We start from the raw sequence: 22,663 nt of genomic DNA, 5'->3' as shown, positions 1-22,663 counted from the left end.
TGTAGGAGCAGGCACTCCTGACCAATTGCTATAGCCTGCCAACTACTCTGATGAACAGCTATGGATTTTATTTGTGTTTCTTGGGCAAAGAACACGGGGCCAGGATGGGCAGTGGGTGGCTGAATTAAGATTGTGAATACTGAGTGCCTCTTGTGCTTCCTCACATATATCTTGCATATAATATATATTACATATATTACATATATACCTGAATATCTGCCATCCTCTTGATCTAAGCAGTTACTATCTATGTTTCCTCACCTGTGCTTAACACATCTTAGGAGTGTCACCCGTCCATTTGTTTTCTTATTTTCTATAGCAGAATTGAATATTCATGGCCAAAACTATAAATTCACGTAACGCAACTCGCTTTGAAGCTCTGAAGAGGCCACTTAAAGCACCTCTCAGACCCCTTGTCCCCCCATTGGCCCCGACTCCCATCCCATTGACGGTGCATGGTTTAAAGACTAGGGGCCACCCCACCCTTAACTCATCTGGAAGGAGGAACACCGGCTCCGTGGAAACCGTTCACCTGCCAACCATCGGGAGTCTGGGCTCCAGGGCATCAGCACCTACGATAACCATAGCCCAACCTGTGCACGAGTTTTCAGGAATGCATCGTGATCGTGCAGACTCCTGTGTCCTTCAGGCCCTGGTGGTACCGACAGTGGGTGGCTGTGGGGAACTTAGATGACTGGCATTTTCTATGCAAATTTAACTTTAAGACATGACCCCTGTTCGCTCATCCACCCACTTGGCCCCTCTTGGCCCCCTCCTATACAAAAGGCTAAAGCTGCACAGCCATTAGCTAAAACCCAATGAAATGCCCTGGAGAAGACTTGGAGGCCAGAACATAAACACAGTGGGTAGAAGGCACAGGGAGGCATTTTCAGGTCTATATAAGGAATGGCTTTTTAACAATCAGGTTTGCTTGAAATTAAAATGGGCTCCTTAAGCAGCAGCAGTGTTCAACCTTTCAGTGATACTCTCATCCCCATCCCATCCCAGAATTTGGTTGCTCTTTGCAAAGCAGTATCTCCTAGAGATAGCTGCATGACAGAAACTAAAATAATGAAGCCTGAGTAATAGGGCCAGGATTAAATGGACTGGCTGTCATCACCACTTTGGCAAAGGTTACACTGACCATCTAACCTTCTAATTGTCCAATCCCATGAACTTGTTTTGTTTTTCATCCTCCTTCACTTTTACATGGCATTTAATTCTGTGAATCCCTCTGACCTTGAAGTACTTTTCTCTCCGTGTCCATGAAAAGTGTTTACTCCTTGTTCTCTTCCTACTTTTTTTTCTTTGAGGGGTGCCTTTTTAAAATTTTATTTTGTCTCCCCCCACCGCCTCCAGTGATTTGCTCTCACTATCTGTTCATCTCCTTTTTTTGGGGAGGCACCAGGAACCAGACATGGGGCCTCCAATATGGGAGGGAGGCACCTAATCACTTGAGCTACCTCCACTCTGTTTGTTGTACCTCTTATTGTACTTCTTCACTGTGTCTCTTGCTTGTGCCATCTCACTGCGCCATCTCGTGGTGCCAGCCTATCGAGTTGCTCAGTGTCTTGCATGTCTTCTCCAGGAGGCACTGGGAACCGAAGCCGGGACCTCCCATACGGTAAAGGGCACTCAACTGCCTGACCACTTCCACGTCCCTCTTCCTGCTTGTAGCAGTCTGATATGGTTATGAATTCTAAAAATAGATATTGGATTATGTTTGTAATCTGATCTGTACCTGGGCATGATTAAGTTAGGATTAGGGCTTTTATTAGGGTGTTGGGTCCCCATCCCTTGATGGCTGGGGACTCACAGATAAAAGTCATGGCAAAGGACAGAGTTGAGGGTTTTCGATGTTGGAATTCGATGCTGAAGTCTTAAGATGGAGCCCTGGGAAGTAAGCTCACAGAAGAAGGAGTAGCAAGCCTACTCCCTGAGCCTAAGAAGAGGCAAGTCCTGGGAAGAAAGGAAGCCTGAACCCAGAGAGAAGCAAGGCCCTGGAAGAGAGGAACCCAGGAAGCCTGAACCCTCACAGACGTCAGCAGTCATCTTGCTCCAACACGTGGAAATAGACTTTGGTGAGGAAAGTAACTTATGCTTTATGGCCTGGTATTCTTAAGCTCCTGCCCCAAATAAATACCCTTTATGAAAACCAACCAGTTACTGCTATTTTGCATCAGCACCTCTTTGGCTAACTAATACAGAATTTGGAACCAGGAGGATTTAACCAGGTGATGACTCCAATTGCAGCTGCTGTCCCAGATGTGGTGTTATTGCTTAAGCAAATCAACATGTCCCCTGGTACCTGGTATGCAGCTGTTGATTTGACTAATGCTTTTTTCTCAATTCCTATTAGTAAGGACCATTAGAAACAGTTTGCTTTCATCTGGCAAGGCCAACAGTATACCTTCACTGTCCTGCCTCAGGGGTATATCAACTCTCCAGTCTTATGTCATAATATTGTCCACAGGGACCTTGATCATCTCTCCCTCCCACAAGACATCACACTGGTCCATTATATTGATGATATCATGTTGATAGAACCTAGTGAGCAGGAAGTAGCAAAGACTCTAGACTTATTAGTAAGGCATTTGCATGAGAGAGGATGGGGATAAATCCAACTAAAATACAAGGTCCTTCCACCTCAGTAAAATTTCTAGGTGGCCAGGATTTTGGAGACAACACATTCCTCATCTGGGTGTGCTACTCCAGCCCATTTACCAGGTCACCAAAAAAGCTGCTGGTTTTAATTGGGGACCAGAACAAGAAGAGGCTCTGTGTCAGGTCCAGGCTGCTGTGCAAGCTGCACTACCACTTGGGCCATATGATCCAGCAGATCCAATGGTGCTGGAAGTTTCAGTGGCAAATAGAGATGCTGTGTGGAGCCTTTGGCAGGTCCCTATAGGAGAATCACAATGCAGACCCTTAGGATTTTGGAGCAAAGCCCTGTCATCCTCTGCAGATAACTACTCCTCTTTTGAGAAACAGCTTTTGGCCTGCTACTGGGCCTTAGCAGAGACTAAACGCTTAACCATGGGCGTTCAAGTTACCATAAGACCTGAGTTGCCTATCATGAGCTGGGTATTGTCTGGCCCACCAAACCATAAAGTTGGGGGTGCACAGCTGCACTCCATAATAAAGTGGAAGTGGTATATACAAGATAGGGCTTGAGTGGATCCTGAAGGCACGAGTAAGTTACATGAGGAAGTAGCCCAAATGCCCGTGGTCACCACCCCTGCCATGTTACCTTCTCTTTCCCAGCCCACAGCTTTGGCTTTTTGGGAAGTCCCTTACAATCAGTTGCCTGAGGAAGAGAAAACTCAGGCCTGGTTTATAGATGGTTCTGCATGATATGAGGTATCACCCAAAAGTGGACAGCTGCAGTGTTGCAGCCCCTTTCTGGGACATCCCTGAAGGACAGTGGTGAGGGCAAATCCTCACAGTGGGCAGAATTTCAAGCAGTGCACCTGGTTGTTAATTTTGCTTAGAATAAGAAATGGCCAGAGGTGCGTTTGTACACTGATTCATGGGCTGTTGCCAATGGTTTGGCTGGATGGTCAGGGACTTGGAAAGAACATGATTAGAAAATTGGTGACAAAGAGGTCTAGGAAAGAGGTATGTGAATAGACCTTTTTGAGTGGGCAAAAAACATGAAAATATTTGTGTCCCACGTGAATGCTCACCAGAGGGTGACTTCAGCAGAGGAAGATTCTAATAATCAAGTGGATAAGATGACCTGCTCTGTGGCTAATGCTCAGCCTTTTTCCCCAGTCACTCCTGTCATTGCCCAGTGGGCTCATGAACCAAGTGGCCATGGAGATAGGGATGGAGGTTATGCATGGGCTCAGCAACACGGACTTCCCTTTACCAAGGCTGACTTGGCTACAGCCACTGCTGAGTGCCCAATCTGCCAGCAGCCGAGACCCACACTCAGCCCCCGATATGGCACCATTCCTCAAGGTAACCAGCCTGCTATCTGGTGGCAGGTTGACCACATTGGACCACTTCTACCATGGAAGGGACAATGATTTGTTTTAACTGGAATACACACATACTCTGGATATGGGCTTGCATTTCCTGCATGCAATGCTTTTTCCAAAACTACCATCCATGGATTTATCGAATGTCTTATCTACCGCCATGGCATTCCACACAGCATTCCTTCCAATCAAGGAACCCCTTACACAGCAAATGATGTGCGGGAATGGACACATGCCCATGGAATTCACTGGTCTTACCATGTTCCCCATCACCCTGAAGCAGCTGGATTGACAGAACGGTGGAATGGCCTTTTGAAGACTCAATTATAGCACCAACTAGGTGGCAATACCTTGCAGGACTGGGGCAATGTTCTCCAGGAGGCTGTGTATTCTCTAAATCAGCATCCACTTTATGGTGCTGTTTCTCCCATAAACAGGATCCATGGGTCCAGGAATCAAGGGGTGGAAATGGGAGTGGCACCACTTATTTTGCCCCTAGTGATCCACTAGGAAAATTTTTGCCTCCTGTCCCTGCAGCCTCAAACTCTGCTGGTCTCTAGGTTTTAGCTCCAAAAGGAGGAGTGCTGTCACCAGGGAACACAACATGATTCCATTGAACTGGAAGTCAAAACTGCCACCTGGCTACTTTGGGCTCCTCTTACCTCTGAATCAATAGCCAAAGAAGGGAATTACTGTACTGACTGGGGTGACTGATCCTGACTATCAAGGGGAAATAGGACTGCATCTACATAATGACGGTAAAGAAGAGTTTGCCTGGAATACAGGAGATCCTCTAGGGCATCTCCTAGTACTGCCAGGTCCTATGATTAAAGTCAATTGAAAATTGCAACAACCCAATTCAAGCAGAACTGACAATGGCCCAAAATCTTCAGGAATGAAAGTTTGGGTCATCCCACCAGGCAAAGAACCATGGTCAGCTGAAGTGCTTGCTGAGAGTAATGGAACCATGGAATGGGTAGTGGAAGAAGGTAGTGATAAATATGAACTTCGACCACGTGACAAGTTACAGAAATGAGGACTGTAGTGGTCAAGAATCTTTCTTCCTTGTTTCATTATGATGATTGTTTACATAAACAAAACAAATATCTTTGTCTTCCTCAAACTTTTCCCTTATCGTAAAAAAACAAGTTTTTTCCTTGGATTAATGTGCCGCTGTTCCCAAGAGTTCTGTTCTTAGTCTTCTTCCTTATGGTCCTTAGGGGATCTCACCTACTCGCATTCCTGTGGCCCTCTCTAGTGTACAACAGACTTTACCCCTCTATCCCACAGGTACCCATCTCCACCTGAGCATATTCCAGATGTCCAAAAGAACCTCAAACTTCATGTCTCTAAGACTGACCTCCTCTTCCCCCAGACTTCTTCTTCTCCTATATTTCAGCCTATATGGCAGCAGTATCTACCTAATTACTCAACCAAAACAGAGTCACCTTGACTCTGTCCCTTTCCTCAAATACAAAGTCCTATGATTTCTTATCTCTTGAAAGCATCCCATTGCTTTTCTCTAACCATTACCACAAAGGATATGCCAAATTACACTTCATCAACCTTGGGCATCAAAATCTTCAGAATGAAGACCCACATGCCATGTACAATGGACAAGACCATCAAGATCTGCCTTGGTTTACCTCTCGGGAAAAGACCTTTCACTCATCTTAAACTCTTGCCACTTCACTGTCCAGGCTCTAATTACTTACTGATGTCCGAAAAAGCCATTATCTTTCTCATATCAAAGATTTTATCTTTGCTATTTTCTCCAACCTAGATGCTCTCTTCTCCCCCTCCTACTGCCTTACAACCCACACCCCATTGCCCATCATTTTATTCTGGTAATTCTTAACTGTCTTTCAAATTGTGACTTGGACTGTCAGCGCCTCTAGAAACTTTCCTGAAACTCCAGCCTCATCTTTACCCTCCATCTCCCATCTCTGGCCCTTATTTGAATTAAGTGCCCTCTGTGTGTGTTTCCACAACCCTCTGGGACTCCTCTCTCCTGAGAGCATCAATCAAGGTCCTACAGGAAAGAGAAGGCTTGCTCAAATTAGGATGTTTCAAGGAGGTGTGGGATGGCTGTAGTGGAACCTCTTGACCTGTAAGGGTGGAGAAAGACAGAGTGGGTCTGGAGGGGCAGGTGGATTCTATTTAGCATAATTGCAGTTTATTGGATCTATTTCCTCATTGATCTCCCTAATTAGACCGAGTTAACTGGGGAGAGAGAATGAAACTATTTTTTAAAAAATCTCAGCATTTCTAACATTTAACATGTACTAGATATTCAATAAATGCTCATTGATTGAATCAGTGATTATGGTGAATTGGATGCTACTTTGAATCTGTGCTTTCTGAGCTTACCACATGATTTCTGAAATCCAGGGCAAAATGGAGAACAGAATGGGCTTTATAACTTTCATTGTCTGATAAGAGGAAGCATTACTTGGTCAGGAAAGACAAGTTCTCGGTGCCAAATGCTGGAATCAGAATTGTCACATGACAGCCGGTGTAAGAGGCACTCAACAGCATAATGGACCACAGCTCCAATAGTGAAACTATGGGTGCAGAAACATTCTTCACGGACCACTTAAAAATATTAGCCCTTGGTAAAAGCCAAAGGCACATTTTGAAAAGTAACTTAGAACCTAATGTGGTCAACTTAGGTTGCTCTTAGACCATCTTGCAAAACGAATGGTTAAACCTTAAATTTCAGGCTCTGTGCTCCCTGCCACCCATACAAAACTTCTGGGTGCAATCCCCCTGTATGCTTTCTTCTCTTCTCCCATCAGCCAGCAGATGAAAAGGATCCATTGGGAACCACAGATGCCCTGCGGGACGGTGGATCCAGCAAGTGGCAGCAGCCTGGGTCTCTGAATCACTGTGTGGAGCAGAGAATGGAGCCCGTTTACCACCCCTAGGAAACATCTGTGCCTAGAACAAGAAACAAAATGTAACGTGTTAAACCCCTGCCTAATACGACTGTAAAATTATTTTTGAAAATGCACCTTTGAGTCGATTTGAAATGGTACCACTGTGATTACCATAATCCACAACCCATATCATAATTGCCTTTTCATGGAGGGACTTTCCAGCTTAAATCTCATAATTTGAGGATTTTATTGTTGCTTTCTATATGAAAGATGTCCTCCAGAGTGTTTCTTGCTGGAAAACAATAGAAAATATAATAATACCCCACATTCTAATGTATTTTATAGTAAACAAAGTGCTGGCTCATGGCTTATATCTTTAGCTTCTCCCAGCAACTTTGAGGAATATGCAGGGGAGCAGGGAAAACTACTCTTGTCCCCATTTTGCAGGTGATAAAACGGAGACTAAGGAGGTTCAGTATAAAGTGGAAATAACTAATTTACGGAGTTATTTGAAGATCGAGGTGAGAGAATTATTTAGTTTGCCTGGCACCTAGTATGTGTTGGTAGTTAAGTGTTGTTTCAGTTATCTAATGCTGCATAACAAACCACCCCAGAACCAAAACAATATCTGATTTTGTTCACAGAATTTGGACTGTGAAGATGCAAATAACTGGGAGTGGGTATATGGGGAGCTGGAATAGCTGGGGGTGCCTCCTTTTCTCTGTGGTTTCTCCCCGTGGTTCCTCAGAGAAACAGGAATACTTTTTGGTAGCTGAAGGTTTCCGTTTAGGCAGTGGAGAGAGAGAGAGACAGAGACAGAGAGCGAGCCTCTACCACCTTAGGACCCAGCCTTGGGAAGAAGTAACACAGTGTCACTTCTACCACATTTTCTAGGAAGCAAGCTACTAAGGCCAACCCATCCTCATGGGAAGGAAATTAGACTACTCTTTTTTTTTTCAATTTGTTATTTTTATTGTCTTTTTTTTTTTTTTTAAGATATATAGACCACACAAAATGTTACATTAAAAAATATAAGATGGGCAGCGGACTTGGCCCAGTGGTTAGGGTGTCCACCTACCACATGGGAGGTCCGCGGTTCAAACTCCGGGCCTCCTTGACCCGTGTGGAGCTGGCCCATGCGCAGTGCTGATGCGCGCAAGGAGTGCCGTGCCACGCAGGGGTGTCCCCGCACAGGGGAGCCCAACGTGCAAGGAGTGCGCCCCTTAAGGAGAGCTGCCCAGCACGAAAGAAAGTGCAGCCTGCCCAAGAACGGCGCCGCACACACGGAGAGCTGATGCAGCAAGATGACACAACAAAAAGAGACACAGATTCCCAGTGCCGCTGACAAGGATAGAAGGGGTCAAAGAAGAACACACAGCGAATGGACACAGAGAACAGACAACGGGGGGGCGGGGGGGGGGGGGAGAGAAATAAATTAAGAAAAATATGTGAGAGGTTCCCATATACCCCACTCCCCGCCTCCCACTCCTCCCACATCAACATCCTCTTTCATCAGTGTGGCACATTCACTGCATTTGGTGAATACATTTTGGAGCACTGCTGCACAGCATGGATTATAGTTTACATTGTAGTTTACACCCTCCCCCAGCCCATTCAATGGGTTATGGCAGGATATATAATGTCCTGCATCTGTCCCTGCAATATCATTCAGGACTATTCTTGATTGTCGGAGTGTCGAAGAATTTGCGGACTGTTTTTTTGTTTTCTTTTTTAGATACTGGGGGTGGGGACTGAACCTGGGACCTCATATATGGGAAGCTGGCACTCAACCACTTACCCACATCAGCTCCCCTAAATTAATTTTTTCATCTGTTTGGCTTGCTGTTTGTTTGCTTTTTAGGAAGCACAAAACCTAACCCTGGACCTCTCATGTGGGAAGCAGGCACTCAACTGCTTGAGCCACATCTGCTCCCTTGGACAGGTTTTTAAACTACCACATTTTCCCTCTCCAGAATGCTTGCCTGAATAAGTGCAGATACAGAGCTCAGGGATCAGTGACTCATGCAAGGGCATTTTGCTGTTGATTGGTTCCAGGAGACTCGATCCAAATTTTGTGACTCCAAATTCCGTGCTCTATTTCGCTACCTTAGAATATCTCCTGTGATCAGCACTGTCTGACAGGGTAGATAAATATACTGGCACACTGAAGCAAGCATCCAAACAGATCCAATCCTTTTGATTGCCTGGCAAAACGCACTTATAATATTTCTTCTGCAGGAAAAATATTACCCATAAAGCCATCCTGCGTAAGCACTTTCCAATTTTCTCCTAAACATCTGTTTTTTAATTTTTCCCCTAACAGATGTATTCATTGCATTTTCCCCAGATGAATCACTTATTTTGTTATTTTTGACTGTATTTCTCACTTCTCAAGATTCTTTTGTATTACTTCTCAAACCCACTGCTTTCGTTAATACCACTTTCCAATTTGGAGCCTTCCTCCTGATTTCATTATCACAATTAATCTCAGGCCACTCCTGAGGGCCTTTAAATACATATTCTTTAAAACGACTGACCTCAGGCCTGAGGGGTATTCTTTGGCTTGTTTTGTTTCCAGGAGTCCCAAAGCCCCACATTTAAAAATTTCTGTTGAACCAAAGAGAGGTGGAACTACCCGTTTTAGAAAACCTGGGAATTGGAACAATGGCTTGGATCTGAAATCTCAGAGGGCTGGCATATCATTTTTTGTGTTTATAGGATATAAAATAGATTTCCCTGTAAGAGCGTCCCTATTTGGGGATCCCCCAGCAGTCCCTGACAGGAACCCTCTTTCCTGCTTTCCCCACTGAAAGGCTTGGGGGGAGCCTGGGGGGAGATGTACAGAAAATGGATATGCCACTTCCAGAGGTTAGGGAGCCCCTCTGCAGACCAGCATGGCCCCCCAAAACTGTAAGGCAAGCCACATATATATATATATATATATATATATATATATATATATATATATATATAATATATATATATATATAATTAGATTTTCTGGTCGTCACATTGTAATAAATACAACAGGTGAAATAGATTTTTATAATTATTTTATTTAACCTACTATACCCCCCAAATATTATCATTTCAACATACAGTTCTTTTTTTAACCTCTTAGATGAGAAGCAGGTGCTCAATCACCCAGCTACATCCAATCACCAATGAGTTGCTTTGTTGTTGTTTTGTTGTTAAGAAGTACAGGGGATTGAACCCAGGACTTTGAACGTGGGATGCAGGTGTTCAACCACTGAGCTACATCCACTCCCCAGCAATCGATTTTAAACTGTAATAATCACAGTCTTATTTCCACACTGAGTCTTTGAATCTCAAGTGGGTTTTATACTTTCAGTACATCTCAACTGAGACTAACCACACTTCATCTGATCAGCAGCCAAAATAGAATTGAACCACACGAGATATTTGGCTTCTGCGCTTCATAGGGCCTCTGGGACCATAATCCTTTTTTTAAGATTTATTTTTATTTATTTATTCCCCCCCACACCCACCCACCCCGGTTTGTGCTCACTGTCTGCTCTCTGTTAATCTTTTTTTGAGGAGGCACCGGGAACGAACTGGGACCTACTGTGTGGTAGGCAGGTGCCCAACTGCCCAAGCCACATCCTTTTCCCAATCCTTTCTTCTTTGATTGCGTATCTTCTTACTGTTCAGACCTAAGCTCTAAACACTAGTCCTGGAGAAGACCTCGTCCAATGGTGTACGGCACGCCCCAACCCCTCTTCCCTGTCATTCGCTATCCAATTAGCCTGTTTGATCTTCTTCATGGAATTTATCTGCTTAAGTAATCTTATTTGCTTGCATATTTATTGTGCATTAGAATTCAAGTTTCACGAGGGCAGGGATTTTTTTTTTTTTTAACGATTTTATTTTCCTCCATTTCGCAGCGCCGAGCACGGTGCCTGACACCCTGGGCGCTCGGTATACTTTTGCCGACCCAACGCACCGCATCTTTCTAGAACCCAGCGGAAGAGGGCAGCTCCGCGGCGGGCACAGCTGGGGCGACGTGTTCGGGGCGGCTCCGCTCTCCCCCCCCTCCGCGGCGCGTGTGTGTGTGTGGGGTGAGTGGGTGTGTGCGGGGGTGTGCGCGGTAGAGCGCGCCCGCGAGCCCGGAGCGCCGCGCGGGGAGGAGCAGCGAGCGCCGCGCACAGCCCGAGGCGCCGGCCGGGCCAGGCCGCTCGGAGGTGGGTGGGCCGCGCCGCCAGCCCGCCCGCGGGGTCCCCATTGGCCGCCCGCCGGCCGCCCTCCGCCCCGGAGGTGGCCGGGAGCCGAGAGAGGCTGCTCCGGAGCCCGAGCGCGAGAGCCCGCGCGAGTCGACGCCAGGGACATTGTTCCCGCCGCGGAGGGGGGACGCGGCACCCCTCGCGGCTGCGGGGTCTCGGAGCCGGCGCCGGGGCGGACGCGCGGGGTCCGCGGCCCCACCCCAGTCCCCTCCCTCGGCTCCCGCCGCCACCCCGCTGGGCTCCGGCGCTGGCGCCGATGGTCGGCCTCCGACAGCGCTCCGGAGGGACCCGAGGATCTCCCGGGCGCCCGGGTGAGTGGCGGCGCGCGGCGGTGCGGGCTCCTCCCCGGCGCCTCCGCCGGCTCTGGCTTTCGCCGCCGCCGCGGGGCTTTCCCGGGGGCAGGCCGGGGGCGCGGGGAGACCTCGCTGCGGAGAGGAGTGGGCTCGCCGGCGGGAGGCGCTCGGGGCGGGCCGGGAGCTTTGTGTCGGGGCGCGGGGACCGGCCCGGGCGGCCGCGCCTCCCTCGGCAGCTCCCTTCCCTCCCCTGCTCCCCCGGGCGGCCGCGCGCTGGGTCGGCCGGGTAACGGGGAGGGAGTCGCCAGGAATGCGCCTCCGGGGACTGCCCGGCCTGCGGGGGGCGGGGGAGTGGCCGGGGAGGGGCGGGCAGCCGGGAGGTGGCGCGGGGCTGCCCCCGCCGCTGCGGGCCGGGGGACGATGGTGCCCGCCGGGCGCGTTCCGCCCGGGCGAGGGCTTCCTTCTGCCGCGGCGCCCCTGGAGGTGGGAAGCTGGGTGGGCGTGTGTGCCGAGAAAAGCGGGGCGGCCCTTGCGGAGCCGGTTCTGATCCGTGCACGTTCTGATCCGTGCACACCGTCCGGCTTCCGACAGATGCCGACCGAGGGGTGCGGTTGCTCCGGGCCCCACGCGCGCGCGCGCGCGGGCGAGGCGGGGGGTGGGGGGTCCCCCGGCTGGGGTTTAACAAAGGGTGCGCCTCTCCCCCCGGCGGGGAGGGGCGGCTCGGTGTCTCCAGGACACCCCAGCTGGGGACGTTGCCTTCCAGGAGCGCGCCCTAGCCCTGGGGACGTCTGCTTGCTTTGTGGGGGGGGGGGGGGGGGTGGTGTCATTTTATTATTCTTGCCTTGTCTTTTTCTCCAAGGCCTGGAGACCGATGCACGAGGGGCCCGCGGAGGCGCAGGAGCGGCGGTGATGGTTTGGGAGGCCGAGCTGAAGTGCGCGGGGCTTCGGTGAGGCGTGGCAGGCGACCATGACCGGGTTCCGGCAGGAAAACGTGGACGATTACTACGACCCGGGCGAGGAACTTGGCAGGTACCGCGGGGGCGGGAAGCGCGGGCCCCGGCTGGGGCGAGCGCGCCGCCGCGGGGGCAGTGGGCGGCAAACACAGGCAGTTTGAATCAGAGGCTCCCTCGCCCTTCCAGGAGATGGGCAAATTATAGAGAAAAGATTTGCTAACCCCGCGAGGGCCGGGACTAGAAATAAACCCCCTAATCCAGAGGGGGTGGGGGCGGGGGTGGGGGGGAAGCAGCCGTTCAGGGCTGGATTGTGATGCAAAGTGTATTGATCAGCACCCCGGGACAGGAGCCGACTTAATCCTCGGCAGGACCTCACCCCAGCTTTTCACCCTTCTGCGACGGGGAGGCGAACGCCAAGATTATAATTGCAACTAGAGGCAGCGTTTATATGAGCTTTAAAGAGTACAAACTAATTAGGATTTTAAGATCTTAATGCTTTCCCTCTCTCTGAATTGTCAAGAGAAAACCCGAGCAAGGATCGGATATGCAGACGGTGGAGACTTGCCAGATAGTGCTGTTGGAAAGTTCTTCAAACCAGGAATTTAATTATTGGTTGATGTTGGTGGTTGGGTTGGTGTCATTTACAATATTTTTAACAAGTCAGTGCGAGTCTGATACGGCTGTCTGGGTTCAGAGCACATTGGATTGCTGTGGGAGCTGTGATTCTCAGTGCAAAGTCTGTCAGTTTGTAGGTGAACAAAGAATGATGGGGGGGTGGGCATCTGTGGGCAGTAGCTGCCTTGGAAGTTGAGGGTCAGATCAGGAGATTTATAAGGCCTGGATCATGTTTCACATTATTCCTTCTGAGTATTTCACAGAGGGTGTTGAGTTCCATTCTCCTTTAGCAGAACACCCAGTTATCATGCCTAAATTTAAAGTCCACCATGTGGAATTTGACTGTAGTGTTTGCATTGTGAGTAAAGTAGGCAAAAGAATCTTAAGTGTTTACTCTATGTGCATGGAAATATTTATTTTTCCGTACACCTCTGAGGTCCTGATACAAAGCTTTCTTTTTTGTCATAAAAAGGAAATTCAAAAACACTCACATCCCAGATTACTTGAGAAATAGGAAAGCTGAGCTTAACTCAATTTTTTAAAAAAATTCAAATGCTAGTGCAAGAGGAAAGCTTTTTTTTTTTTTTTTAAAAAGCAATTTTAGGGAACGGTTATAACTCAGTGGTTGAGTGCCTGCTTCCCAGGTACGAGGTCCAGGGTGCAATCCTTGATACTACCTAGGAAAAAAAAAGCTATTGTCACAATAATTCTGTGTACGCTTAGTATTGACTCGAAACATGGAAGGGAGCCTGAGCTTAGAATGATCTTATTATGTGATGGGGACTTGGTGAGTGAAGAAGGAAAGTTCCCCCAATTCCTGTTTCATGGGTATGTTGAAGTTTGAGGTTGAGGACTATGCTGATAAAACACTTGGCCTAACTAGAATTCAATCACTTTACTCTTAAGATTTTCAGCAGGAGGAGAGGTAATAGGGAGTTTTCCTTGAGGACTAGGGGAAAAAATGGTGAAAAAATATATTTTAATTCAGTTTGCCTTCTGTGGCCTGCTGATATAAAATCTATTATTAAAAGGGATGATTAAAATTACATGAGATGATTGCTTTATGGCTATAAGTATATTGGATTATTTTCATTAAGATCTTTTGGTAGAATTATGTCTTATGAGAAAGAAAAAAAAATGAGGCCTCCTGTGACTGGTGAGGGGAGTGGGTGCTCCTTCTCTGGTGGGCGTGGTGACAAGCCCTCCCCTCTGCTGGGCGGTGGTTTGCTCATTTGTCACCAGCATTTCGCTTTGATTTGGGCTCTGTCGACATTTCTGCATACAACTTTTCTCCCCACTGTGCAAGACTAATTGACAAATGGTTTACTGAATAATTTCATTTGTGAACTATGCATTTGAAAGAAGTGCTTTGAAAAACTGGGGCGTTGGGGATTTTTATCACTTTGACATTGCAGCTATCCTATCGTTTTGGTCTTAAAATGGGGTGAACGGTTGATTTTTTTTTTTTTTTTTTTTTGAAGGTTTTTCAAGTCCTGTGGTTTTTATGTCTGCCTTGGAAATAGCCATTTTCTGGGGGGAAAAATTTAAGATGGACATGTAGGAAAGATACTGGTTTCTGACTTGTTGAGTCTCTGGGAGAATGCTGGGGATGGAAGGCATTCAGTAACAGAGACATGGGATGGGCAGATAAATAGCCAAACGCAAAACCATCCTAAGCAGTGAGTGCTAAGCAGGCCAACAGCTAGGATTCAAGACTTTTCCTAAATATCTTTTGTAATAATATAAATAATAGCTACTCACCTTAAAAATATACTGAGACCAAGTCCATAGCTAGAAGAAGTTTTTAAAGAAGCAGGATACAGTGTTATTATTTTTAGGAAAACCGATAGGGAGTATGTATTTTTGATTATATGTGTGTGTGTTTGTGTGTGTGTCTTTGTATACCAATCAGGACTGCTTGAAAGCTATCAACTGTACAGGACTTTATAAAGTTTATGACTGTGATACAGTAGTGACAGTCATTTGGACCACTGGACAGCTATCTTGATCCAAAATCCAGCTTTGAAACTTGCCAGCATTATTACCTGCTCATTTACTCTCTGACCCTCACAATCTGTAAAATGAAAGGACTACTGCTCATTGCATGGTGATTGTGGCAATTAAGTAAGCTAACATATATGAAAGTATTTTATTAGCAGCAGAGAGCTGAACAAATACAGATTTTATCTGCAGGGCTAACCGAGACATGTGGGTGTGCTAGGCAGGCTGATAACTTCTCCTGCAGCTCAAGATTCTGTAAATATCTGTTCGCCAGTTTGAGGGAGGGGAAGTCCTGTGGAGAAAAGGTCACAGGGAGACCCACTGCTGATCACACTTGCCTCTCGGCTCTGGTTTTGAGTATTCAGCTCTGGCTCAAACCTGCATACCCCTCCTAGCAGAACCAAGTTCCTGCCGTAAATGGGACCAGCTGTCTTTAAAAGGAGACTGTTTGGTGACTTCCTGTTTTGACTCCAGTAGGCCTGTGAAAGCACTGTCCTAGGAAGCTGAGCAAAGAACTGCTTCTGTCACGTGGAGCAGTTTCTGAGAGTTCTTATAAATGCAGTGTCCTCCATCTGCTGTTATACTTGGGCCATTTTAGTGCCCAGGATACTTTAGCATCTCTTATCAGTTGGCACCCCAGGCAGCTACTGGTGGCTTGTCCCACCCAGGCTCTGATTACGTCCCTGGACGTCGTTTAGCCTAACCTGTGAGCACCTCTCGGGTACTGCTTTCCTGAAGGTCTGTCCTTTCCTCTTCCCATATATGATCTTGCAGCATCTTATGACCTGAGTGCCACATCTTACATAGATCCGTGCACAGTGCTTTCTTCTGAGTAGGAGCCGAAGGACTTGTTATGGGAAACTCTCTCTTGGTCCATGACCGGGCACTGCCCAGTGACACATTATACTCTCACCTTGTAGATTACAGTGCTTGTAATATTTCTAAGTTCCCCTAGGATGCAATCTGTGGTTCCGTGCTGTTATGGCCTGCAATGTGCTGTATATACCAGGCAGCTATCTGATCAGCACCTGAGTGGCAGGTGCAATCCTGGGACTAGAGTGGGGCTTTAAGATGCTATGATGATGCTGATGCAGATGCTGATGCTGACAGAGAGGCAGTGTGTGGCGAGGACCAGCCCAGGACACTCGTTTGGGAAACGGGAGATGCCTACCTTCCCACAGTATTGTGAGAATGAGACCATGGATGTAAACATCTGACACGTAGTCACTGCTTGATATACTATTTTTAATCTTCTGTTTTCCCCATTGCTGCATTTATCACTTTGCATAGTAATGGCTGATTGATTATCTTCTTGCCTCACAGAAGCCATAGCCTTGTGTTTGCTCACCATTTCTTTTTTATCTCTAGCGGCTAGTTAGATGCATGCCACTTAGTAGGTGCTCAGTCAGCACTGACTGAATGGATTGATATATGCAAAGCACTTTGAATATTAGTATATAGAATGAGCCCTCGATAACTGTTGATTGTAGTGAAAGTGACCTTAGGATCCTGAAGACGGTAGCTCATAAAAACAAAAACTGCTTTTCTTTTGCATTCTTTCTGGCCAAACAAGAATGAGCACAGCATCCCAAATTTCCAAGCACAAGATCAGTTTTAAATACAGCAAATAAAGTGGAACATTACGTATTTTACATTGGTTTGGAAGGCCAATGGAAGCTAATAACTCAGTTTAAAGTATTCCCATTTTGGCATAAAACCCACGGGCATTTTAATTGAAGTGAGGCATTGTAATAAACTCTGACAGTCCAAGTACATTTTTCTCTTTGTTTACTGTGGATTAAAAGAGTTAGTCCTAAGAATAATGGAAATCTTGCATGGATAGAAAAAAAAAAATGAGACTTTCTGGCTTGCAAGTGGGAACCACAGGCCACAAATGTGTTGACTAGTGATCATTCTTTAGGAACTGTATTGAATATGATTTTTCTCCTTGCGTTTCTGATTCCCTCTGCCCGCAGGTGTTTCTTCTGATAGGAAAGGTTGTAAAGTTTCAAGAGAGATAAAGTTCAAATACTTACATTAGGTAAAGGTCATTTTAGTGGTTTTTAAATTTCCGTGCGTTTTAGGAAGGTCTAATAATAGTCTTCTAAGATGTGAAGGGAGAGCAGCATAATGGTAGAAGTGGCAGTTTGGCTGGATGTATGTTTCTGACTACAGGGGCAAGTTAGGTTATTAGATGCGTCTAGGAATATTGGGGATTGAGGTACTTACTTGACCGGTAAGCCGAGGATTCTTGAAGCAGGCTTCTCAGTCCCCAGGGACCCAATCATTTAGGAATCCTTAGCCCCATAGTAGTGCACACCCCTGCAAAGTTTGAAAACACAGTAACATTGCAGTGGTGGATACTCGGATTAATTTCTCTAAGTATAAACAGGTGTTATAGCAGGAGAGCTGACGGTGTCTTTTTCAGGGTGTCTTTTTCAGCTTGTCGTCTTATCTCCTAGCAAAGTTGTATCCCCTTGCGGACAGGGACCTGTTCTTTAGAGGAGAGTTGGGAAAAGAGGCTGGGTGGAGGGAGAGGCACAGAGGCTTGCTGAACTATACCCTTCAGAGATGGTCTAGTAGGAAGGGATAAACTCTAAACCAGATAAGTGACAAGATTAGGATTGTATGGGGAAAAAATGGTAGAGCTCTGAGCCGTCATCCTTAATTCTAGCCACGGCTACGTGTACCTAACCTAGCTAAGCGTTTTGCATAAAAGAAACTTCAGTATAAATTTATTTCTGCAATTGGTGGCAGGGGAGTGGCTTCCATTGGTGAAAGGCAGCCCCGAGCGCCTGACTTAGATTGGAAGACGCCTGAATCCTCAGCGAGTCCACCTTGTCCTTTAAGCGGTCGGTGGTCAGAGATGGCAAGTGGCCTTCTCCCGGTGGCTGGTTAGTAAATATCAAAAGCTGGAACCAGAACCGGGGCCAGGGCTTGTTCCATCATGGTTTCCTCCACTACTTATGATTTGGCTAGTTTACTTTTTTTTTGAAAGCTAAAATAAAATTGGTATTTAAGAGAGGTGATTTGGGCTGCCATTTAATGTCAGTCCTTTTGAATATCTGCATTGGAGAGGATGGCTGTGAAAAAATAGGAGCCATGTCACTGAAGCTTTTCCTTTTAATCCCAGCCAAAGGCAGCAGGGTTTACCCTTTACAGCCCCTTTTTTTTTTATTTTTAAAGATTTATTTATTTATTTAATCCCCCCCGGTTGTCTGTTCTCTGTGTCTTTTTGCTGCGTCTTGTTTCTTTGTCCGCTTCTGTTGTCGTCAGCAGCACGGGAAGTGTGGGGGCGCCATTCCTTGGCAGGCTGCACTTTCTTTCGCGCTGGGCGGCTCTCCTTACGGGGCACACTCCTTGCGCGTGGGGCTCCCCTACGCGGGGGACACCCCTGCGTGGCACGGCACTCCTTGCGCACATCAGCACTGTGCATGGGCCAGCTCCACACGGGTCACGGAGCACTGGGGTTTGAACCGCGGACCTCCCATGTGTTAGACGGGCGCCCTAACCACTGGGCCAAGTCCACTTCCCAACAGGCCTTTTTTTTTTCCCCATGTGAAGCAGGTGATCAGCCACTGAGCTACACCTGCTCTGCCATGATTTGCCGTTTGAGCTCACGACTTTCACAAGCTCTTGACCTCACGGTTGGAACCTCTTTTCCTTGTCCAAATAGCTTGTGCTCTACAAGTATGAGTGGGGTTAGTGTGTGGTATAGTTTCACTCAAGTTGCAGAGTTAATAGGTTAGGTTTTTAGAACGTTCACAAACCACGTTTATTATTTAACCTTTGAGTAATGTAATGTATACGAAGCCTGACTCTAGAACTAAACGTGCCCAGTGGGCCTACCCTTAAACCATCAGCAGTTTCTCGTCTCATTAAACAGCACTAGTTTGTCTAGTTGAGACCTGGTGTGTGGTTGTGTGGGGCTTTATGTGGAAGGTAATGATTATTTTGCTGGGGTTTGTTATAGTAAATTATGAAAACAGAATGCATCATCTCTCGGCCTTGAAGAGATTGTTTGGCAGTCTAATTATTTACCATAAATCCAATTTATCACTTTGTTACATTTGTTAACATTCTAAATGAATTCTGATAAATGTGCAGTTAGGAGAGGGGGGGAAACGTTGGCATTTGGATTTTCTACCCTATCAAACTGAAATGATTCTGATAATGTTCTCTAATGAGCAGATCTTTTTTCAATAAAACAAAAAGTGTAGCTGGATTCAAGACATACGTTTCCTGTGCTAATTGGGTTTTTACAATGACAAAGACTACCACTTAAGATACTTAGTGTTTTCAATCCTGGTCCATAAAAACAAAAACAGTCATGTGATAGTCATTAATCTTCAGTGATACCTGACGAGTTGAGCCATACTGGTGGGTGTTCATCACGTCTGTCTTTTTTAGGTGACCTGGAGAGCTAGTGTACTTAGATTACACTGGGGTCATGTTGCCCAGCCTCTGAGAAATGACCACGGGGCTTTCTGTTATGTCCTACCTGTTGACGTTTCAACTGTGAACCTGAGAATTGTTATTCAGTAACCTCATCTGTATTCAGAGATGACAGGTAGAGAAGTAGGTTGGGAGAATGTTGATTTCTTTTTTTCCCCTTCAACTTTGAGTGAAGAACATGATGTTTGAACAAATTAATGCTTGTAAATTGCTGATGTCTGGTGTTTGGATTTTGGTGGGGAAATTTGGTAAGTATGGACTATCTTTTGGGACTCACTTAATTTTTTGGCGAAATCTCCTGATTAGCCTTATTCACATGTGTTGAATGGAGCTGGGTTTTTGGTTTTGTTTTTTTTTTTAATATTTTAAGTACAGTTGTTAGGTAAGTTTTTACCTATAAGAAATGAACTAATTTCCATTTATTTTTTCCATTGCTGACTAATTCTTTCATTGCCTTCTACCCTTGAAACAAAGCTTTTCCTTTTGAACTTAAAAAGATTTTCATGCTTTTTGAGACCTTCTTTCAGCCCCGCCACGTTCTAATTCCTGACCACCAGTATAGAATTTTCCAGTTGATAACAAAACTTTAAGAAAATGATCAATGCTTTCCTTTTGTCGTATCCTGAAAAGGACCTGATTTTCTTCTGAGCTAGCTGCCTGTGGGTCTATCCAGCAATCCATAGGTCTGTGGATTGCTTGGGTGTGGGCTGCTTGGGTGGGAGGGAAGATGGATTTACGTCGTGCAACTAACAGAGGGATAAAGGGAATGACTCGAGGGGGAAAGATCAGTATTTCATGCTGATTCAGTTCTAATGTTTCCAAGCCTTTATAATAAATTGTTCCATCTCTTCTGTGTAAGGTTCAAATTTTTTTTCCGTCTGCAGTTTATGGGTAAGCAGCAGAAATGTGTCTCTCAGAATGTGATGAAAGGATGCAGTCTTTTGAGTGCAATATTTAGTAGACTTGGGAGTTGCTTCATTTTACAAAAATAAAAAATAAAAGCTGTGCCATGGGAGTTACAGTTATATGTGTAAAAACAGACTTTTTAATGGGTAAGTGCTGAAGTTTGAGATAACTGAATTACACAGGAAACATAGAGGAGCTGTCCTTAGAAATCTGGTAAGCCGAAAAGCGGTGAGGTTATCTGCTATCTTAAAAAATCATATTTTATTGGTATATTAATCAGTATAATTAGAAGGAGAGCCTGCCAGGGATTTCCACTGTACGTACCTGCTCCTGGGATGTGAATATAGAAGCTCTTTCTAAACATTGTCTTTGCCACCCCAAGCATCTGTAATCACGTGAACTGCTATTAGTGATACACAAAACTTTTCATTGATTTTGTTCTCAGGAGTTCCTCTGGCTTCAGATATTCACAGTTTTGTTTCCTTCCCCCACCACGGCCTTTGGAATAGCCCTTTTCCTGTCTTGATTTCCCTACCCTGGAGTCCCCAGATGTGGTGGCTGCAGCGCGGCGACCAGCCAGGCTGGCCGGCTTAAGACACTGCTGCTCTTTTCTTACTAAAATCTCCTTTTCCACATTGTTGTGCAGTAGGATTGAAGTACCATCTTCCTCTGTTACCACACTGTGTGGCTTGTCTGGCATGTTCTTCTTTTCTGTGTAATTCAAAACAAGCTGTGGAAAAGACAGAAGATATTTACAGTTCTCGCATTTAGAACTGATATGGTTTGCTGGGAGCACCGTCATAACTTCCACCTCATGCAGCGCTCCAGGCATCTGACTCAGTTGTTTCGGAGAGGAAGCAGTTTCGCACACGCAGAGTAATTTTCCAGGATGAAATGTTATCATTCTGTGCTTTCCTTCCCACCCATCCTTTGGCACAGAGGTAGGAGAGCTTTGCAAATTTTGCAGTGGTCAGGGGAACACAAACCAAGTCGTGCTGTGGAAGCGGGAAGTCCCTTGCTTTTGCTAAATGTGATAAATGTCCTGTTTAATGAATATTATTAATTACTATGGACCACCCTTTGTAGGTCAGAAGCACCATTCTCTTTAATGTGGATAGTTTTTAAAAATGATCAGCCTTAGAGAGACATTACAGCCTGGAGAAGTAAGACGCGTGTAGGAAATGACCTGATCGGTTTCCGCCCGAAGGCTTCTCTGCAGCATGTCCACGCCTCTTCCACCGTGGACAGGCTCTTTAACCCCTCTTTGCCTTAACCATCTGGATTAAGTGGCTCACCACTTCGTATGGTTCTCCACTTGGTGGATGCATGCGATTCTTGGCTTCCCCTATGAACTGCGTGTTTTCTAAGGGTAGGAAATGTGGCTTTGAGTGTCACTTGTGTTGGGTGGTATTAAGTGCCTTGCTGATTGGCCTTATAGAGGCCCATATCAGGAAGTGAGGGGAGGACTGGTGGTGATGGGAGCACAGCATTGTGAATGGAATGAACACGGGTTGACTGTATCCTTGAGAGTGGTTCAAATGGGAAATGTTACCTTGTAGATGTGTTACCACTATAGACATGAAAAAAAGAAATTAGAATAGCGGTCTAGGGCTTTGCACCCAAATCTTTGACCTCACCATACACTAGCTCTTAACGTTGCGAAAGTCCTTTGACTGCTGTGAGACTCAGTTTCCCCATCTGTGAAATGGGAATAAGAATCATCCCCACCTCGCGGAGCTGGTGGTGAGGATTAAACGTGGGCCAGCATGAACTGTACGTAAAGCGCTTGGCCCTGTGAGGGCTCAGGAAGTGGCTGTCGTTGAACAGAGCAGACCGAGTGCTCTGGAGGGAGAACGAGGCTGTGTAACCTGCTTCTGAATCTGTCGTCTGGGGTCCTGCCTGTACTCCGGTCTCGTCCTCGCTCCGGCCCCACCTCCCGGGGACCCTTCATGTCTCGGTCCCATCTTCCTTCCCTGTCTTCTTTTTCCCTTCACCTCTCTGTCCCTCTTTGGCCCAGCCTGCAGGGTGGGCGCCTCCTGCCAAGTTTGACTTCGCCTAGCAGATCTGATCCTGCCCCATCCTGACTGGCCCCCAGGACGCCGCTTGCGGGATGGCAGGCCTCGGTGAGTGTCTGAGGATTGCCCCTGGCAAACGCGGGAATGAGGGATTTCGCTGTGCATCTGGAAGTGGGGTGCTGGAGGCCGGGCTCAAGGGGATGCCATCTTCAGAGTCCACCCAGACGCCTGGGAAAAGAGAGGGCGAAGCTCGGGGAATGAGGCGCTGTCAGGACTTAAGGAGATGTGGTCAGGGACACGAGGCGGCCAAAAGCTTGCCCTG

General features: G+C 46.6%; 1 protein-coding gene across 4 annotated transcripts in view; it reads left to right on the top strand.

Moving 5' to 3' along the window:
* Window positions 1–10,946: 10,946 nt before the first annotated feature.
* Window positions 10,947–22,663, top strand: part of DAPK1 (death associated protein kinase 1) — a 219,725-nt gene continuing 208,008 nt past the window's right edge. Inside the window, exons 1-2 of one of the 4 annotated variants that reach the window (XM_004470926.4) lie at window positions 10,947–11,064; window positions 12,256–12,425. In XM_004470926.4, the coding sequence (XP_004470983.1) occupies window positions 12,364–12,425 (62 nt within the window). In that variant the 5' untranslated portion in view covers window positions 10,947–11,064; window positions 12,256–12,363. Of the gene's footprint in view, window positions 11,065–11,241; window positions 11,415–11,741; window positions 11,880–12,255; window positions 12,426–22,663 lie in introns of those variants that run through there. The other 3 variants (XM_004470925.5, XM_058301564.2, XM_004470927.3) reach the window with 3 other exon arrangements.

The sequence above is a fragment of the Dasypus novemcinctus genome, chromosome 8, assembly GCF_030445035.2.
Source record: "Dasypus novemcinctus isolate mDasNov1 chromosome 8, mDasNov1.1.hap2, whole genome shotgun sequence".
NCBI classification, from domain to species: domain Eukaryota; kingdom Metazoa; phylum Chordata; class Mammalia; order Cingulata; family Dasypodidae; genus Dasypus; species Dasypus novemcinctus.
Note: the sequence above shows the minus strand (reverse complement) of the source record. Positions and strands in the feature narration are given on the sequence as shown.